The sequence below is a fragment of the Taudactylus pleione genome, unplaced genomic scaffold (genome assembly GCF_031769625.1).
Source record: "Taudactylus pleione unplaced genomic scaffold, aTauple2 ptg000161l, whole genome shotgun sequence".
Taxonomy (NCBI): domain Eukaryota; kingdom Metazoa; phylum Chordata; class Amphibia; order Anura; family Myobatrachidae; genus Taudactylus; species Taudactylus pleione.
In genome coordinates this window covers 4,304,376-4,322,454 of record NW_028284563.1, presented here as the reverse complement: position 1 = coordinate 4,322,454, position 18,079 = coordinate 4,304,376, and the positions used below count along the sequence as shown (strand labels likewise).

Here is an 18,079-nt window from a genome sequence, read left to right as displayed (position 1 = left end):
GTCCAAGTACGTGGTGGACATGAGTTAATTGGCTGGAGATTTTAGAATTCAAATTTTACTTAAAATAAATGCTAAGGCTTCAGTTGCCATGTACAGTGCAGATTTAAAAGGAAAAAAAGACCTTTGTTGTTAGGTATTGACAACTGCAATGTTTAAGGCAGATTGGTCTTATAGGGGTCTATTTACTAAGCAGTGTTAGGAGACAGGGTGAAAAGATTTAAGGTGCCTGCCAATCAGCTCCCAACTGTCATTTTTCAAACACAGCCTGTGAGATGACAGTTGGGAGCTGATTGGCTGGCACCTTATCACTTTTCACTCTGTCTCCTAACACTGCTTAGTAAATAGACCCCATAAACTCATAAGTACTTTACAACAACATTTGTATCATGCTAGGCTGATACTCATCGTCAACTTTCCAAAAAATTTTTTTTCTTTTTTTTAAACTTCTCAAAACTAATACAAGTAGACAGACACATAAACACAGCTTGTGGTACCGTGACATAATCTTAACATTTTGATCACGTAAAGTGCTTTTTTTTTTTTTTTTTTTAAACGGAACTATAAACCTTGACAACTGGTCAAAGTATTCTTTGCAAGGTTGCATGGGATATATAGTTTAATAACAGCTGAAGGGCTGGCTGCTGCAAATCCTAGATTAAATAGTAAACAATATTTTTAGTGTTTTCAACAGAAATAGCTTTTAACCCCTAGCCAACCCTAAACAGATTACACTTAACACTGGTTTCATGCATCTGTCCTCTCCATAGTTTAGGAGGAGATGTACCAAACCTTCTAAAGAGGACAGCTAGAGACATTACTCTAAGCAACCAATCAGCTTCTACCTATCATTTATAGAATGTACTTGATACACGTTAGCCAGAAGCTGATTGGTTCCTATGGGAAACTTCTCCACTTGTTCTCTTTGATGCATCTTCCCCCTATGAGCATGAAGATGATAGGGTACATCAGGCAGTTACTGGACCTCTACAAGATAAATGCATTACTCAGGCTTCCAAATTTCAAAAGCACAAAACAATTTGCAATTGTGAATTCCGACACGGGCTACATAGCCGATACTGCAGCTGGGTTTAAGTAATTGTAACAAAAACACATTTCTTGTGCTTCCTGACCTAAACCAATACTTTGTATCTTACTGATGTGTGGTATGTAGGGACACAGTAAGACCTTAGCTAGCACAGAACACATTAGTCACAGCACTATAAAGATTATGTAAATGTTGGTTATCACTTAATCCTTAAAATACACTGATCGCCCTTTTGAATAAATTGCTTCTTCTGCAGATTTGACCTCGTGGCTGCAAGTGAAGGTGAAGTAGTCAACGTAAGGTTGGATTGGGTTTGGTTGGATGATCGTAAGGTTGGATTGGGTTTGGTTGGATGATCGTAAGGTTGGATTGGGTTTGGTTGGATGATCGTAAGGTTGGATTGGGTTTGGTTGGATGTTCGTAAGGTTGGATTGGGTTTGGTTGGATGATCGTAAGGTTGGATTGGGTTTGGTTGGATGATCGTAAGGTTGGATTGGGTTTGGTTGGATGATCATAAGGTTGGATTGGGTTTGGTTGGATGTTCATAAGGTTGGATTGGGTTTGGTTGGATGATCGTAAGGTTCGATTGGGTTTGGTTGGATGATCGGTTACGTGAACCTCAGTCAGCAGCGCATTTCACATTATTTTCTCCATGCACATTACAAAGTGTTTTCAGTGAAATGAAAATAAAAATAAAGTTTCTTGTGCATATTTCGCTATAAGTACTTAAAACTCTTTTTTTGTTTTGTTTTTGCTTTTGTAAAACGGCAAAGAACTACAAAGCTAGCTGCCATGTTATCATTAGGCTTCACAGTGAGTTTTGCATTCCAAAAAAGTGCGCCATTGTCCATATAAATTAAAGTCACAGTTCTTCTGTTCGCCTTTATAACCTGTGTAGAAAAAGAATATTCAACACATGGTCAGATACAGCATTCATTTATACCAAACACATGTGAAGTACATAAACAGATCAAAGGAGAGAGCTACATCATACCTTCAATAACTTAGAGAGACGTTTCCCATGGTAACCAATCAGCTTCTAGCTATCATTTATCAGTAGCACAGTCTATAAAGTGACTGTTAGACGCCGTTTGGTTGCTATGGGTCTGTGGTACACACCGGCAGCTGCGTGCGATATATCGCATCAGTCGTGATGCACGGCCGACAGGATATATCTGTGAACAATGTCCTTCACAGATATATCATGTGTATACACTAGCTGACACACTTAACAATATATCGTCCGTCGGCTGTATGAACGATATATTGCATAGTGTTTACCCAGCATAAATCCTAAGTGATTGAAGAGGTTGATGTGTACAGAGTGGGAAAGTGGACCTGTGGAGAGGTTTCCAATAGCAACCAATCAGCTTTTATCTATCATTTTAAAATGTTCTTTATAATGCTACCTCAAAGCTGATTTGTTGTCATGGGAAACGACTCCACTGTTCCATTCTTTTCACTGCTTGATGCATCAACTCCATAGTCTGTTATAGCACATCTCCAGGAGAATGTAAATTGGTGGGGATTGTGTTTTGTGTATGTATACACAAGTCATGAATAAAGAAAGGAGTCTTGGGCAGCGTACAGTTTGGGCAGTGGTTGCCAGCCCTTTTCTCATACCCATCAATAGCAGGAGTTACCAGTGACAACCAGTCTCCATTATTTGTTATTCAGTTTCAGGAAGGTTCCACCATTTCTGTTAATCTATTACATTATATGGAGAAAAACTTTCATAGTATAAGGTCAGGCTGGCCAGGAGCGTGTCCTGTTTTTAGTACATACAGGAAGACTACTCAGGAGCGCACAAAGGGAAAAATGTAAGGTGTAGTTTACGTTGAATAGGTAGTCACTAGTGTCTTTTAACAGGTCGCCCTCCAACTGCTCCGGAACTACACATCCCAGCATGCCCTGACAGTTTTGCTATTAGTTCATGCTAAAACTGTGGAAGGGCATGCTGGGATGTGTAGTTCCACAGCAGCTGAAGAACTGCATGTAGAATACCCCTGGTCTATAGACAGGAGACTAGTGTACCCAATTCGAAGTCGAGGCTATTTTAAAAGAGTGTCTTTAGAACAGGGGTAGCCAACCTCGGTCCTCGTGAGCTACCAACAGTTCATTTTTTCCAGACCACCTAGCAGGTGCACAGATGTATTCATTACTAACTAACACATTTGAAAAGATCCACAGGTGGAGCTAATTATGTCACTTGTGATTCTGTGAGGAGACCTGCAAAACATGCACCGTTGGTAGCTCTTGAGGACCAGGGTTGGCTACCACTGCTTTAGAATATCATTTAAGAGTAATGACAATAAATAGCAATACATTACTATACTAACACAGCTGAGGGGCAGACTGACCTTCAGTAGCTCTCAGGAGCCTGTCTCTGGGATTGTAGGAAGATGTGCTATTCGGTAGTAACTGTGCTTTAGCTGCCTGGCGGTGCGCCCAGATACAATCCATTTAAGCTTTTGAACATTCGGTTTTGAACATTTGCTTGAAGCATATTCTGCAAGGCACTTTGATACCAGCTCTTTCCAACATAACAGATCCCTGGTGCTGATCTGTGAACATACAAAGCAAGGTAAAATGTTACAGCAGATGAATGAAACGCTACATGCAACATCAGGTATTACACATTTTATGTCATTTTCCACAGGAAGAGAGTTTAGCTGGATGGAATAAATTATGGCAACATGTATCATTTATCATATACCTGTATCCTGAAACAGTGGCGTCCCTCCACTGGGTGACACCAGCTGCAGTCATCAGAGTAATGAGCGTGACGAAGCCGCTCGCCTGTAGAACTGGGCGTGGTCTCATGGCAAGGGGCGTGGCATTGCAGGTAGAGGCGCGGCCCAAAGTCCCATTTTGGTCTCTCCATGTGTCAGGAGCCGAGTGCTGTACGTAATACTACAATGCAGCACCCGGCTCCTGTCACTGTGGGGGAGTCGGCATTTTGGTGTCACCCCTCGGCGGGTGACACTCGGGTGCGGCCAGCACCCCTCCCCCCTTGTGACGCCACTGTACTGAGTTGAAAACCGAGCCCTGTTTATAGATCTGCTGGAAATTTGGGGGCACATTAACTTTGCAAACTCAGGCTAGGCTAATTCATAATCATTGTCTATAGAAACATTAAGGGGATTAATCAGAGTCTGGAGCAATGGGAAAAAAAAATACATGTAACTGCACCTGGAACAAACCATGTTGCAATGCAAGGGATGCAGATACATTTATTTATTTGCATGTAGGGTGAATACTAAGCAGCTTTACACTGCAATTAGAGCTAGGACCCGTCCCTCCCAACCAGGGCCATCTCTACCATTGGGCTTGTTGGACAGTTGCCCAAGGGTCCGAAGCTTGTAGGGGGCCACCAACCCACCCCCCTGCAGCCGCGGACGGTTGGTAAATTTGTGATATTTTTATAAGCCGGCCGCCGGTGCACTGTATTCTGATCTAACTTCCCCCCCCCCCCCCTGGTGACGAGTACTCACCTCAGTCCCAGTTTCACTTTATCCGCCGGCTTCAGACCAGTCAGACAGAGTCTCTGCATGTGTGTGAAGTCTGATGGGCATGCAGGAGGGTTTCATTTTATTGACCATTTACATTTTTTTTCCCGTGAATGGGTGGGTAGGGACCCCAGTGCATTGCTTTGCCCAGGGCACACACTGCTGTTAAGACAATCCTGCTCCCAACTCTAAGGGGTCTATTTACTAAGCAGTGTTAGGAGACAGAGTGAAAAGTGATAAGGTGCCAGCCAATTAGCTCCTAACTGTCATTTTTTTCAAACACAGCCTGTGAGATGGCAGTAAGGAGCTGATTGGCTGGCACCTTATCACTTTTCACTCTGTCTCCTAACACTGCTTAGTAAATAGACCCCTAAATCTCTCTGCACATTTTAATTCTGCCCCAGCTGCAGTGCAATATCGTTTCCCCAAGGAGTAAATTTGCTCTTTTTTTGCTCTCATGACTACAATACAGAGTTGCCTACCCTCCCGATTTTAGCGGGAGTTTCCCGATTTATAACTCACACTCCCGCTCCCCTGCAAATACTACTGCTGCTCCCGGTTTTCCACTGCCCCCATTAAAAATCCGGCTGCACATGCGCGAGTCCAGAGATACCGGGGACAGGGCCTGCGCTGAAGACGTCATGACGCATGATGTGATGGTACCTGAAGGCCGGCCACCGCGGCGCGGGGTTATGGGTAGCGGTGGCAGCCTATCAGTGTGCGATTAGCGTCTGGGTGACTGGCGGGCGGCATCAGCAGGTGACACTGCATCAGATCAGCGGGGAGCGTGGCCTCAGATCAGCGCGGGACACGGCATTCCCAGCAGAGGTGGCAGTGATGATGTCTTCACCCCCAGCACAGTGGTACCAAGTTAACAAGTAATGATAGCTGGAAATTATAAAACAAACTAGTAGTGGGAAATGTGCCATGGGTGAGTGTCACAGGCATTAACTGCACTGTGAAAGGGTACTCAGTGACTGCCATCCATTCCATGGCTGTCAGTAAGTGCCCTCTCTGGGGGCAGGTAATGTATGTGACACTCAGCACTTCCTTCCCTTTCTCCTGTCAGCATTTATTTATTTATTTATTTTGGTCTGAAGAAAATTGTCTTTACAGTTTACTCTGTCCTACAGTAGCCTCACAAGTTCACAATGTGGCATAAATAATTTGTATATATCTGTATTAGGTGAGAGCACATGGTCCAAAATGATTTTCAAATAAATTTGACCTCACCTTGCCCACAACCTTCCATATTGCTGGTACTCCCAGCACTGGGAAATTGTGTCTGTTTCAGAGATGGACGCAATGGCTATATTTACACAGATAGAGCAGTTTGCCATTGCGCTTTTGTATTGCAAGTCTGCATGCACAGGGAACTAATTTACAATGTTAGAGTGACAGGTAGTAAATGTTTTGGGGGATGTAACAGAGTGGTCAATAAAATGCAGTGACAATAGACACACCCACAAGTGGAGCTAGACACGCCCTTTGCGAAGCATGGCACATTCTGCTACCACCTACAATCTCCCTGAAACTAGTTTTCAAAAGTAGGCAAGTATGCTACAATATCCACATTAAGTTTATACTCTTTGAATTGTAAATAGGATATAAATCGGTTTATTATTACTTATGCAATAAATGTACAGTATATCAGTACATAACAGTTTGCGCACAACATTCTCACTGTAGGGTAAACATATATATTAAGTTAGTATTTTTATTTTACTAAGGGTGTGATCACAAACCTGCCATTCTCCCAGGTGACAATGAGTGCGCTTCTCATCACCCAGTACAAATACATGAATTGCACAGGGATGCAGGAATTCTGATCTTCCCCCTCCAAAAACAAACACAAACACAAGAGCCCGTTCATCCCCCAGTGACCAAAGGTTTCCATGGGGACAAGAGTCTACAACAAGCATCGCAGACTGAAGGAGTCCCTATAATCTGTACCTTACATTTTCCGATATGGTGCTTAAAAGTTCAGTGAGTGTAGGATAATACTGGGACGCCCAGGCAGAAATGTGGACGGTTTATCGCACATAACCTCCTGTGCTTTATAGTTGAAAGACATTAAGCGGCAGATTAAAATAGCCACACAATGTCACACCATGGGATATTACGACAGGAAAGCCTTACTTATAAGCAGCGTTATAACCAGCATAATAACCAGATATGCGTGAGATGGAAACTTGCAGCTATTTAAATCTGCTGCTAAATTTCTGGAGTGAGGGAGAGAAAAATCACCCCCTAGTGATACCAGAACACCCTGCACTGCATCAGTATAGCGCTGCGGTGATACATCATGGCTCCTCAGTGGACAGGTTACGCATGCACGAGATTAGAGAAAACACAAGAGACGTCACTTGGCACAGACGGCGCGTGCGCCCAGCTTTTCATCACTTGGTAGATTATCAGAAATCTTGACCTCCATAGCTGGCTAAGGTGGCGGCACTTTTGTTAAATCATTAGCATGGTCGTCGAGTGCAGTGATGGGAAAGGGTTACCGCCTACAAAAAATGGGAAAAACTAGGAGCGGCCAGTGGCTACTCAGCCAGGGGCAGATCAAGGGGGAGGAGGGGGTGGTGGCAATCAGTGCGATCGTTTCTCCCACCCCCTTGCAGCAGCAGTCAGTCCTCTCTCTCCCTGCCCTATCTGCCCAAGCCTGTACTGGGGGGCAGACCCAGGTCCATGCTGGGCCTTTCCTACAAGCCCAGGTCTAGGTAAAGACAAAGTTGCCTACCTTTGAAGATCTCTTCCCGGGAGAAGCCCGAGTAAGAGAAGCAGGAGGGAGAAAATGGGGGGCGGGGCCTGACGATTCACGTAATTAAGCCCCGCCCCTCAGGGGGTAAAAGTGCCGCAATTGGCTAGAATTTGCATAGGGGCGGGGCCAAATGGCGTGATTCATGTAGAATCACGTTTTAAGCACGCCCCCTACTCGGAGACCCGCGATCGCTGCGGGTATTCTCCTCATTCTGCCCACTTCCTAGTGATGCGGGAGAAATGCCTACCCTTCCGGGGGTGCGGGGGATTACCCGAAAAATCGGGAGCCTCCCGCGAAAATCGGGAGGGTAGGCATGTATGGGTAAAGAGCAGTGCCAGATTAATGTCCACATGGGCCTGGAGCTGAAAGTTATGAAGGGCCTATTGTGTGCCACTGCAGGGGGTGTGACCAGCGCTGCAGAAGTGTGACTGGTGATGTGGGGTTGTGACTAGTGTGGTGTAGCTGTGATTTACATAGGGGTGTGGCCTGTGTTGTGGGTGTATTTTGACTGCATACAGTGCCATGACCGCAGGTATGCGACCGGTGATGCTGCACAGAGCGCAGGGCTCTGTTTGCAGCACCATCGCTACCCTATGGCCTTTGTTACTGGCTAGCACGGTGCTTGCACCCTGCAGCCAGTATCACTGCTGCAGTACTGCCCAGACAGACACCCTGCAGTCTTTGCAGCCTACTCCGGATGCTCTGGGCAGTGTTGCACTTCCACGTGCCGGTGGCCCAGGCCCCTCTACACGACAGCATGACGTCATGTGGTTATGGGGCAGTGCCGGCACAGGGCGCTCTGGAGCCAGCTGTTTGTGTGTGTGACACTCTGGACGGCTTGTATAAAACACACTGACCCGTTTATGTAAGCAATGTTTCAGAATTTGTATTTGTCATTTTGCTAATCCTGACGAAATAATGAATACAAGTTCTGAGACGTTGATTACTTAAATGTATTCTAGTGTGTTTTATACAAGCCGACAGTCATAAAGTCAATATTGATTATGTTGACATTAAAGTTAATTTAAAAATGACTGTGTGTGTGGGGGGGTTAGGCCGGTATACAATCGGGAAACCGGCTGCCTTAATACCGACAGCCGGCTTCCCGACTGTCATATCCCGGCGAGGGTGAAATGCCGGGCGTCTATATCTAGACGCCTGTCATTTCCCCGATGCCGGGAGACAGGCGCCTGGCATCCCGATCGAAGGGATGCCGGGCGCCGCGAGCGGACAGCCACGGGGGGGGGGGGGGGGGGGGGGAGGGTTAGGCTAGGGAGAGGGAGGGTTAGTGTTAGGCACCCCCCGGGGGACTTGGGTTTAGGCAGCGAGGAAGGGGGGGTTAGGGTTAGGCACTTAGAAGGGGGATTAGGGTTAGGCACTTTGGGAGGGAGGTTAGGGTTAGGCACGCCTAAGGAGGGTTAGGTTAGTTTATACTTACCTTAGCGACGATCGGGATTTCCAGCGCTGTCGGGCTTCTGCTGCCGGGAACTCTGCTTTTGTCGGCCAGGCGGCCAGCGGTATTTCATACCGATTCCGGTTAGGCTCTAGGGCAGGGGAACCTTTTCTCTTCCAAGGGCCATTTTATAACATTATTCGCGGGCCAGGTGCAGGCCACGCTCCCTCCATGTGACATTACATGAGGCGGGGCCACAATCCCTGGCGATTACAGCTATGCCCGGCGCATCCTAAGGATTTTCCAGGGAGCTGTAAGGGCTCCTGGCGGCACTGGTGCATCGATTCTGGCTGCAGGGTGCTATTCTAGGCACCCTGGTAGCCAGATGAGACTAGCAGAGAAAAGTTCAGAGGGCCAGACCAAATGACTCCGCGGGCCTTATACGGCCCCTAGACCTGAGGTTCCCCATCCCTGACCTAGGGGAAGGTTAAGGCTAGGCGGCGGGGGAGGAGGATAGGTTTAGACACTGCATGGAGGGTTAGGCATTAGGGGAGGTTACAGTTAGATTGGAGGGGGCGTGGCTAAGGTTAGGCCCTATAGGGAGGGTTAGAGGTAGGGATTAGGGTTAGGCTGTGCCGGGGCGTTAGGCACTAGGGGAAGGTTAGGGTTAGGCTGCAGGGGGAGGAGTGGGTTAGGCACTACAGGGAGGGGTAGGGATTAGGTTTAGGGATGGGGGTAATACTCATCGGAAGGCAGGAGCAGCAGAGGTCATGACTGCTGGGACCCGGAAGCCGCGCTGGAGCTGCTACAGCCATCAGGAGCATGTTAGTGGGCCAACAGGGATGATATGTCGGCATTCCATCACTGTCTACATGATGAATGTCGACATACAATACCACACCCACTTTAGTCCCCATAAGTGTGCCTCAAGCTCCTGTACCCTCTCTATTTACCAATGTGTGTGTTATATATATATATATATATATATATATATGTTATATATACAGTATATCACACAAAATCAATCGGGACTCACAGTCCAAACTAAAGGCAGGGTGCCCAGGTGCCCTCCCAAGGAATATTCATACAGTAGGTGCTTGTTCAATCCTAGGAAAGAAGAGGGGCACTCCGGGACTTGAATGCACAAAGTATTTACTTGAAAATTACCGACATTTCAGAGCCCACCCAACTCTTTTATCAAGGTTGGCTCTGAAACGTTGGTCATTTTCAAGTAAATACATTGTGCACTCAAGTCCCGGAGTGCCCCTCTTCTTTCCTAGGATTGAACAAGCACCGTGTGTGTGTGTGTGTGTGTGTGTGTGTGTGTGTGTGTGTGTGTATATATATATATATATATATATATATACACATACTGTACGTATGTATATATATATATATATATATATACCTACACATACTGTATATATATATATATATATATATATATATATATACACACACACATATTTATACATTATATGCTCCTGTACCCACCTAATTTAACACACACATATATATAGCCATGTAAATAAATATATATACAAAACATACATAAATTGTACACAGGGGCCAAACATTACACTGACCTGTGGAATGTGACATGCTGGGCTGAAGTGCCTTCCCTCCTGAACTAGGCGATTGGTCTGGTGCACAGTCACAGGACACAGCTCTGCAGTAGGATGTACAGGAGGCGGAGCTTAAGGCACATAGGGGCGGGGCTTCGGCGGGCTGTAGTGGGTGGGGCTTAGGTCGAGCAGCCGAGAGGAGAGGTTGGGGGTGACAATGGGCTCAGCTTCGGGCGGCCAGTAAGTGAGTGAGCTGGGAGGTGAGTGAGCCGATAAGTGAGTCAGCTGGGCTGTCGGTGGTGACAGGAAAAAAAAATCTTTTTTTTTTTCCTGCCTGCACTGCAGTCCTTGTATCCTGTGGGCCTATTTTCAATGGGAGGCCTGGAGCTGTAGCTCCATCCGCCCCATTGTTAATCCGGCCCTGGTAAAGAGTACCCCCCTCCCTTGGCATTTACCCAGCCCGTTATGTGAAAGCAACCAGAAGATGAAGCCATAAGAGCCTATACCAAAAGGTATTTCACCAATATGACCTAATAAGATAAATTAGAGCTACAGAAGAACCTTATACATTTTTTAAGCAAAAGCAATAAAAACAAACAAAATACAACAATCTAAAAGTAGTAATTTATCTCCCAGGACCTAAAACCTACTGTTTGTGGCTAGTTATCAGGCGAACAAATAAGAGCCACAGTGTTACCTTGGAATGTTTCTGTAGACATTCTACTGCCTCCGTCAGCTCAAACAGCTTCTGTTCCTGAACCTCGTTGGCCAGAATAGACAACGCTAAGGCGGAGGGCTGAGCAAGAGGAAGAAAAACAAAACATTACTATAGGAGACGTTACATAATAGAGTACACGCCATTGTAAACAGATGTTCCAGAAATATCATTTACTATCATTACTTTATTAATAGATAGATGCATTTTGACTGACACCAACACTAATCCACCTAGCGTCACATTACTATATACTTCCCTGGCAGGACTTACCTTGGCTTTAGAAAAGCCCAGTTTGCAGTGACAGGCTTTAAGGTGTGTTTCCAGCCTCTCCAGAGTAAACAGCCTTTGCCTGCAAGTTACAATAGAAATATATATTACAAAATGCACTTTTCAAAAGATTAGCTACTGTATACATGCACAGTAACCCTGTAAGACACAAATTGTTCTTAAGGGGGCGCTCTAATTTTAGCAGAAGCCTGGCCGAGACCCCCCTCTCTCTTGGGTCCCGATGGATTCCAGGGGGTGGTTGAGTAATGAGACCAATCACAAGTTGCACATAAGATTACACTGCTACTGATTACGCTCCATGTACAAGTTTTCGGGGCACTACAGGAAAATGCTTTCCCATGTGGCAGTGCAGATTATGGGGCTCATTCTGAATCGGACGCGTCTGCAGTCGCATTTCCGTACGGCCCCAGGAACTTGCTTACTACCTAATGTTAATGTGAGAATCTGCCCGTGTAAGCCAAGTATCTGTGCGTCTCTGGGTGGCCGGCCAGCCTACTGTTTTTCCATCAGCATGATCGCGTGATCGCTGTCCATCTACAGACCAGAAATGCCAATTTCACAAAAACAGTGATTCCACCTTGGATGAATCAATCAGCACTTGCGGAGATTGCAAGCCTGTGCGGATTGATGACGGACCTGTCTTTGCAAGGTGCAGTCGGGGATTGCTTTCTACGGCTCGGGCGTGATTTGCAGGTATCCGCCCGAATCAGAATCAGGCCCTATAATAAATATTTTCTCCCCTCTAACATTAGTGCTTCAGTGGGTGTCCCATCTGTAATCCCTGCAATATGGATTGTGGAGCAGCTGCTGGAAACCACGTCCGTACTGACACCACTAAGATTCACAGCTGCCTCCCGAACTTGAAGCACTCCTCCGTACAGAGGCCAGCTCTCATAATCTAGCTGTGTATCAGATACCAGGCCAGTGTCCAGCAGCAGCTCCGACCCTCCAACAGTAACAGTGCAGCTGGGGAACGACCAACTCCCCTCCCGTCCGCCCAGTGTTACATTAGCAACAACACAATGACATTAGAAACTGCTGCGTTACCAATTACTTGCATGCAGATCCTGTTTGCAGCACACACATGTAGGAACACAGAGATTAATCATGCTCCGCCCATTGCTAAAATAATATATATGTGCAAAAGACATAAAAATAAGATACCTCTCACTAGCCAAGTTCTCATACACAAGGGCATGGTAGAGGTGCAGGAGGTGTAACGCAGTTGTAGCTTTTACTTTCCAGCCCAACTTCTCCAACACAATCTTCTCCATACGCATCATGTCAAACACCGTGAACTTGTACTGACTTATCCTGATCACATCAGTCGCCAAGGGGACGTTTCTCTCATCTTCTGTGGCTTTTACGGCTAAATAGAAACAGGTCAGGCCCACGCAGCCTAGGTGCTTCGGTTGTACCTGAGGCCGGGGAGAGGAGAAAACAGTGTCAGGATATGCAACAAGCACAGTAGGGTGTAGTATGTATTACTAACGGTCGCGTGGCCGGCGGTTCAAATCCCGATAGCAGAAGCCCAGCAGAGGTGAAGATCCCGATCACTAATAAGGTAAGTATAACTAACCCTATTTTCCCCCCTAACCCTCCCTTAGGGGTGCCTAACCCTAACCTTCCCCCCAAGTGCCTAACCCTAACCCCCCTCTAAGTGTCTAGACCTAACCCCCCTTCCCCGCAGTTTAACCCTAAGTTTCCCGGCAGGGTGCCTAACCCTAACCTCTCCCTGGGGGTGCCTAACCCTAACCTCCCCTTCCTCTAGCCTAAACCTAACCATCCCCGGAGGGGTGCCTAACCCTAAGTCCCCTCGGGAGCCCTAAAATCTAACCCTCCCCCTGTCCGGCTTACTTTCGTTCGGTATGCCGGGTGTCGGACTCCCGGCGTAGGTCTAATGACAGGCGGTGGGATTTTGACGCCTGTCATTAGTACCTTGCCGGGATTAGACAGTCGGGAAGCCGGCGCTCGGTATTTAGACCGTGGCTTCCTGACTACATCCCACACAACAGTGTAAGCCAGTCTCAGCCAGCGTCTATGCGCACTATTATTCTGCATTATACATTTTTTTTTAAATATATATATTTCAGCACCTGAAACTACTTACTTTCATTTTGCCCAAGAACCGGTCCAGTATGTTCACCGATAAGGAGAATGTTTCTGTACTGAAACCAAAGAACTGAGTTAAGCTGAGCAAGTCTTTCACTTCAAAGTCACGAAGTCTGGCAGTCATCCGGAGGCCATTGTCGTGAGCAGTTTCGATCAGCCGCAATCCACAAGCTTTTGGCTGGCATTTCAATTCCTGTTCCAAGAGTGAGTTCAGCTGGTAAATGAGGTCCTGAGCTTCTGATGTTACAAGCGTGTCAATCATCTAAAGTGCAAGAGGAGTTGAAATTAGACTCAGGCCATGGTCTATGCCCCTCTAGCGCATTACATCTTGAGAACACATTGTCCAAGTCACTGATCGCTCAGAATGTGCAGCAGAACAACAACAAATAGCAATTCAAACATAGGATTCCCTCTAGTGCAGTGGTTCTCAATTCAAGTCCTCAAGTACCCCCAACAGATTTCCACCTGTGGCAACAGGTGTGATAATTACCGATTCAGCAATATCGATCATCACCTGTGCATGCTTAAAGAAATCCAGAAAACATGACCTGTTGTAGGGACAGAAGGGCTGGAGTGGAGAACCTCTGCTCTAGGGCAGGAGGGGGGGGGGTCGATTAAATTAGAAGCAAGGAGTCAATACACATAACAGAAAAATAAAATTCTCACTTAAAATCGCAACGCGTTTCACAGCACCTGGCCACTTTCTCAGGCAGAGTTGAAGCAGCCAGGAGCTGTGAAATGCGTAGCAATTTTAAGTGAGAATTTCATTTTCTTTTATGCTTCATTTTTCAGCCTGGTTTTTAACTTGGGATACTGTGTTTTTCAATTATTTTTTAATTATTTGTATTTTTAATTATTCCTCTAACCACTGTTGTCTATAATAGTGAAAACTATTTTGTTATTTTTTAATTTTGTTTATCCATGACAATAGTGAGTTATATTATGGTGGCATTAATCTGACTAATAAATTATTTGAATATTATCTATTTTTTTGTTGGGTCATCCTTTATTTGCCAATTGCTGCCTAATATTTAATGTTTGGGTAAAAGGGTGTTTGACCACTTCGGTCTTAAGTGATGACACCTGTAACAGTCCTATACTGCCCGGCTCCCATCTATGGAGAGTAAGGGACTAGTTTTGCATAGCGGAAGTGTCACAATGAAGGTTTGATCTATAAAGTACTGTACCCTCTACAGCGCAGGACAAACTCTCCTGGTCTCATGTAGTTGAAACTTTGTGAGCCCTAGTTTTCTGCTTAACAAAACATCTGGAAGTACCCCCAATCTAACGAACTGAGGACACCTTAAATCAGGGACGGACTGGGGCTGTATATCAGCCCTGGCAGTCCGCCCTGCAATCGCGTGTGAAGGGGGCGTGGTTAATGCAAGGGGGCGTGCCGCGAGTCACGGGGGCTGGCCTCACGGCACGCCCCCATCTCTTTCCGGCCCAGCACAGCCGCCGCCGGCCAATACACGCCTCCACCCCTTCCATCTCCGTGATATCTTAATGATTCCAGATTCGTTGGGTGGAGGGCAGGGGACTCTTCCGGCCCCCACTCCTCAAGCCAGAAGTGCCCGATGGCCAGTCCAGCCCTGCCTTAGATGTGTCCCTGTGTAAAAGGCATCCGAGTGCATTTCCATTAACATTTTTATTGACTGTTTTACTGTTGTGCTCGAAAATGATGATGCAGTACCAGGGTTCTGGCTGGGGCACATATAGGGAAACTGTCTGTTTCTGTGATAAATTGCACCAGTCTCTTACAAAAGCTGGGCCTACACCTCCATAAACATATTCAAGGTTAAAGTCACAAAACACTTGATTCATAGAAAATAAGCTGACCTATAGCTTCACCTCACAGAGTTAATGTCAGTACAGTTTTACTAAGCCTGGATTATGTGTGCGACTTTGATGCCTACCTGTAACCATACGACTAGTGTGTGACACAACGGGCCTGTTCAATTTGGAGCGATGGGCCGTCAGAAAGCCTGTAACTCATACTTGCCAACTTTACTGTCCTCTCCTCCAGGAGGGGGCAGCCAGGTCAGCACAGAGGGGACACGGTAGCCGGAAAGGTGGGCTGTGCAACTAGGATTTCCGGATTTTTCAATACACTTTACATGGTTTCCGGCTTTTACCCACAACCCAGATTGCAAAAGTATGTATTAGGGTTAGGCACTAGGGGAAGAGTTAAGGAGTGTACACACACGATTTTTTTAACGATTTTACTATAACAACATCGTTAATAAAATCGTTCATTTTTTAAAGGTGAACGATGAACAATAATGTTCACGTTTGTAGTTCATCGTCCATTCAGACTGTCCAACAAATGATTTTCGTTTAGAAAATCGTTCATGTTGTACAGAATGACCGCTGAACGATGTCCATTCACTGTATGCATGATTAAAAAATCAGTCATAGTTCATTAATTTAGTAACGAACAAATTTTATAAACGATTTTCGTTCACTTTTTAAAGAGAAAAACTAAACGAAAATCGTTTGCTACTAAAATCACTACATGTGTATGCAGCTTTAGGGTTAGGCTGCGGGACGGGAGGGTTATAATAGTTACAAAACTGCGTCAGTATCCTGGACGTCGGGGATCTCGTACACAACCCTTACCAATATCCTGCGGTCTCCCTAATATGTGTGATGGCAATAGTGGAAACCAGCATTACACATAACACCATCAATGTCAGTGCTAAGAGCTCACCGTGCAAAGCAGCATTTACATGTAATACTACTGGTTCAATAGGCTGGAAATGCAAAAAGTGTCATAGCTGGGTCTATTCACATGCACCAACCCATGAAGACATGGCAGCTGCTGACACTGACACCCCCTGACTCCCCTCTTCCTCCACACCTAGCAGTAACCCAGCCCCCATTAGGGGGAAGATCCTGTCTGTCATGTCTCACCCTGTGCAGCAACCACATAGCACAAGCCACGCCCACCCGCCCCCTAATTACCCTATCACACACCCATGTTCCAGGGAACAAGCCAAGACATGTCCCCACCATAGCAAATGCACTATGTACAGTACATAGGCCTGGCTGCAGAACATGAAGCCACTGGCTGTATGCAGAACTGTAATAAGGCCTCACTTTATTGGCTACAGTCCGAACACTTGTGACTCCTGCACTGACCCCCAGACACTACTGTATTTGTGCTGCTGTAACTATAGGTGCACCCCCCTGAACCAGGGGATGACAATTTGTAAAAATAAAAAAAAAGTACGAATCGCCATCCGCTGCAAAGCGTCTAAGTCGCGACAAGTGTCTCACGCCTTATGGCGCAAAAATGCTGGGTGAATCAGGACGCAGCTGTAGACATAACATCATTCATGGATGTTGGTTTCATGACAATGTATAAAAAAAGTTATTTCATGTAAACAATTCTCAATGCATAAACACAACAGCAATTATACACAGCAATTTGTATGATCGAGCTGATATCTAGCCACAAGAGCTTACAATCTAACATATTGCTAGCAGTTATAGTTAGAGAGTGGCTAGCTATAGAATACATGACAGAATGTAATCAATGTATGACAGAGAAATGTATTTGTATCAATAAACATAAAATAAAGTTTAGATCTTAAACACAAGTAACAGTATAAATAGATACATATAATCAGAACTGACAGTGACCCTGTAGAGGCTGCCCCTGGTACTCACCTTCTATAGGGTGCGGGAGGTCGGTCTCTTAGGAAGTTACAGAAAGTTACTTTGTTACTTGTTGTGTTTTGCTTAAAGTTACTTGTTCTCTCCTAATCGCTGAATGTATCCTATACGAAGAACACTTCCTCCATAAGAACAGAACTGATGAACGGTGAATGAAGCTTCCCCCACCCCAAAGAAGAGATTCCCCTCTAGTGCTCAGTCAGCCGACTGAAGGGCAAAGATCCCCGGAGATCAGCTTATATAGCTAGCCAGGGCCTCCCAGTAGCACAGCTCAGTCATTCTCCCCACCTCATGAGCATTTATGGTCATCGCCTGCCACCTGCTGGCCATGTTGTATAACTACCTGTGCTTCACTTTGTTATACATGTAACACACATAAAGAATGTTCTGGTGCAGTTGCTCCCAAACTTTTTTGAATAACCGCGCCCTAGTCCATCACAGAGCCGAAACTAGGATTTTTGTCACCAGAGGCAAGACAGTAATTTGGCGCCCCCCCCTGGTAATTCCCCCTGAGGCAGTGCCCCTATAGTAATACCCCCTGAGGTAATGCCCCTGTAGTAGTGCCCATATAGTAGTGCCCATATGATAATGCCCCCATAGTAATGCCCCCATAGCAATGCCCCTGTAGCAGCGCCCATATAGTAATACCCCTGTAGTAGTGCCCATATTGTAATGCCCCCATAGTAATGCCCATATGTTAATACCCCAATAGTAATGCCCGTATAGTGCCCACCATATAGTAATGCCCCTGTAGTAGTGCCCAGATGATAATGCCCCCATAGCAATGCCCCTGTAGTAGTGCCCATATAGTAATACCCCTGTAGTAGTGCCCATATTTAAAACGGTTCAGAGTACTTCGGGCACGTACGAGTCGCTTGAGGGTTAGTTTTCTTCCATCTGCTGTGCGCATGCTGAATGCTATGAATGTATCTCTTTAGTTAATTTAATTTTATTATTTTCGTGAAATTGTTTGTGATAACCTTTACCATGGATTGCTATTCACTGTT

General features: G+C 45.8%; 1 protein-coding gene across 1 annotated transcript; it reads right to left on the bottom strand.

The window, feature by feature from the left end:
• Positions 1–317: 317 nt before the first annotated feature.
• On the bottom strand, positions 318–17,301 carry CCNG1 (cyclin G1). Its single transcript, XM_088475071.1, has 7 exons — positions 17,067–17,301; positions 13,393–13,656; positions 12,447–12,700; positions 11,265–11,343; positions 10,974–11,072; positions 3,406–3,609; positions 318–1,935 (listed from the first exon to the last, which is right to left on the bottom strand). The coding sequence occupies exons 2-6, from the start codon at positions 13,654–13,656 to the stop codon at positions 3,418–3,420; spliced, it is 888 nt and encodes a 295-aa protein (XP_088331197.1). The 5' UTR covers positions 17,067–17,301; the 3' UTR covers positions 318–1,935; positions 3,406–3,417.
• Positions 17,302–18,079: the final 778 nt, after the last annotated feature.

Bases quoted from the DNA above. Each gene is read 5' to 3' on its own strand.
- CCNG1 (XM_088475071.1), bottom strand. From the start codon at position 13,656: ATGATTGACACGCTTGTAACATCAGAAGCTCAGGACCTCATTTACCAG. The intron at 11,073-11,264 runs GTAAGTCCTGCC...CCTCTTGCTCAG, and splicing joins TGGGCTTTTCTAAAGCCAAG to CCCTCCGCCTTAGCGTTGTC. The intron at 3,610-10,973 runs GTAACACTGTGG...GTATGTTCACAG, and splicing joins GTCTACAGAAACATTCCAAG to ATCAGCACCAGGGATCTGTT.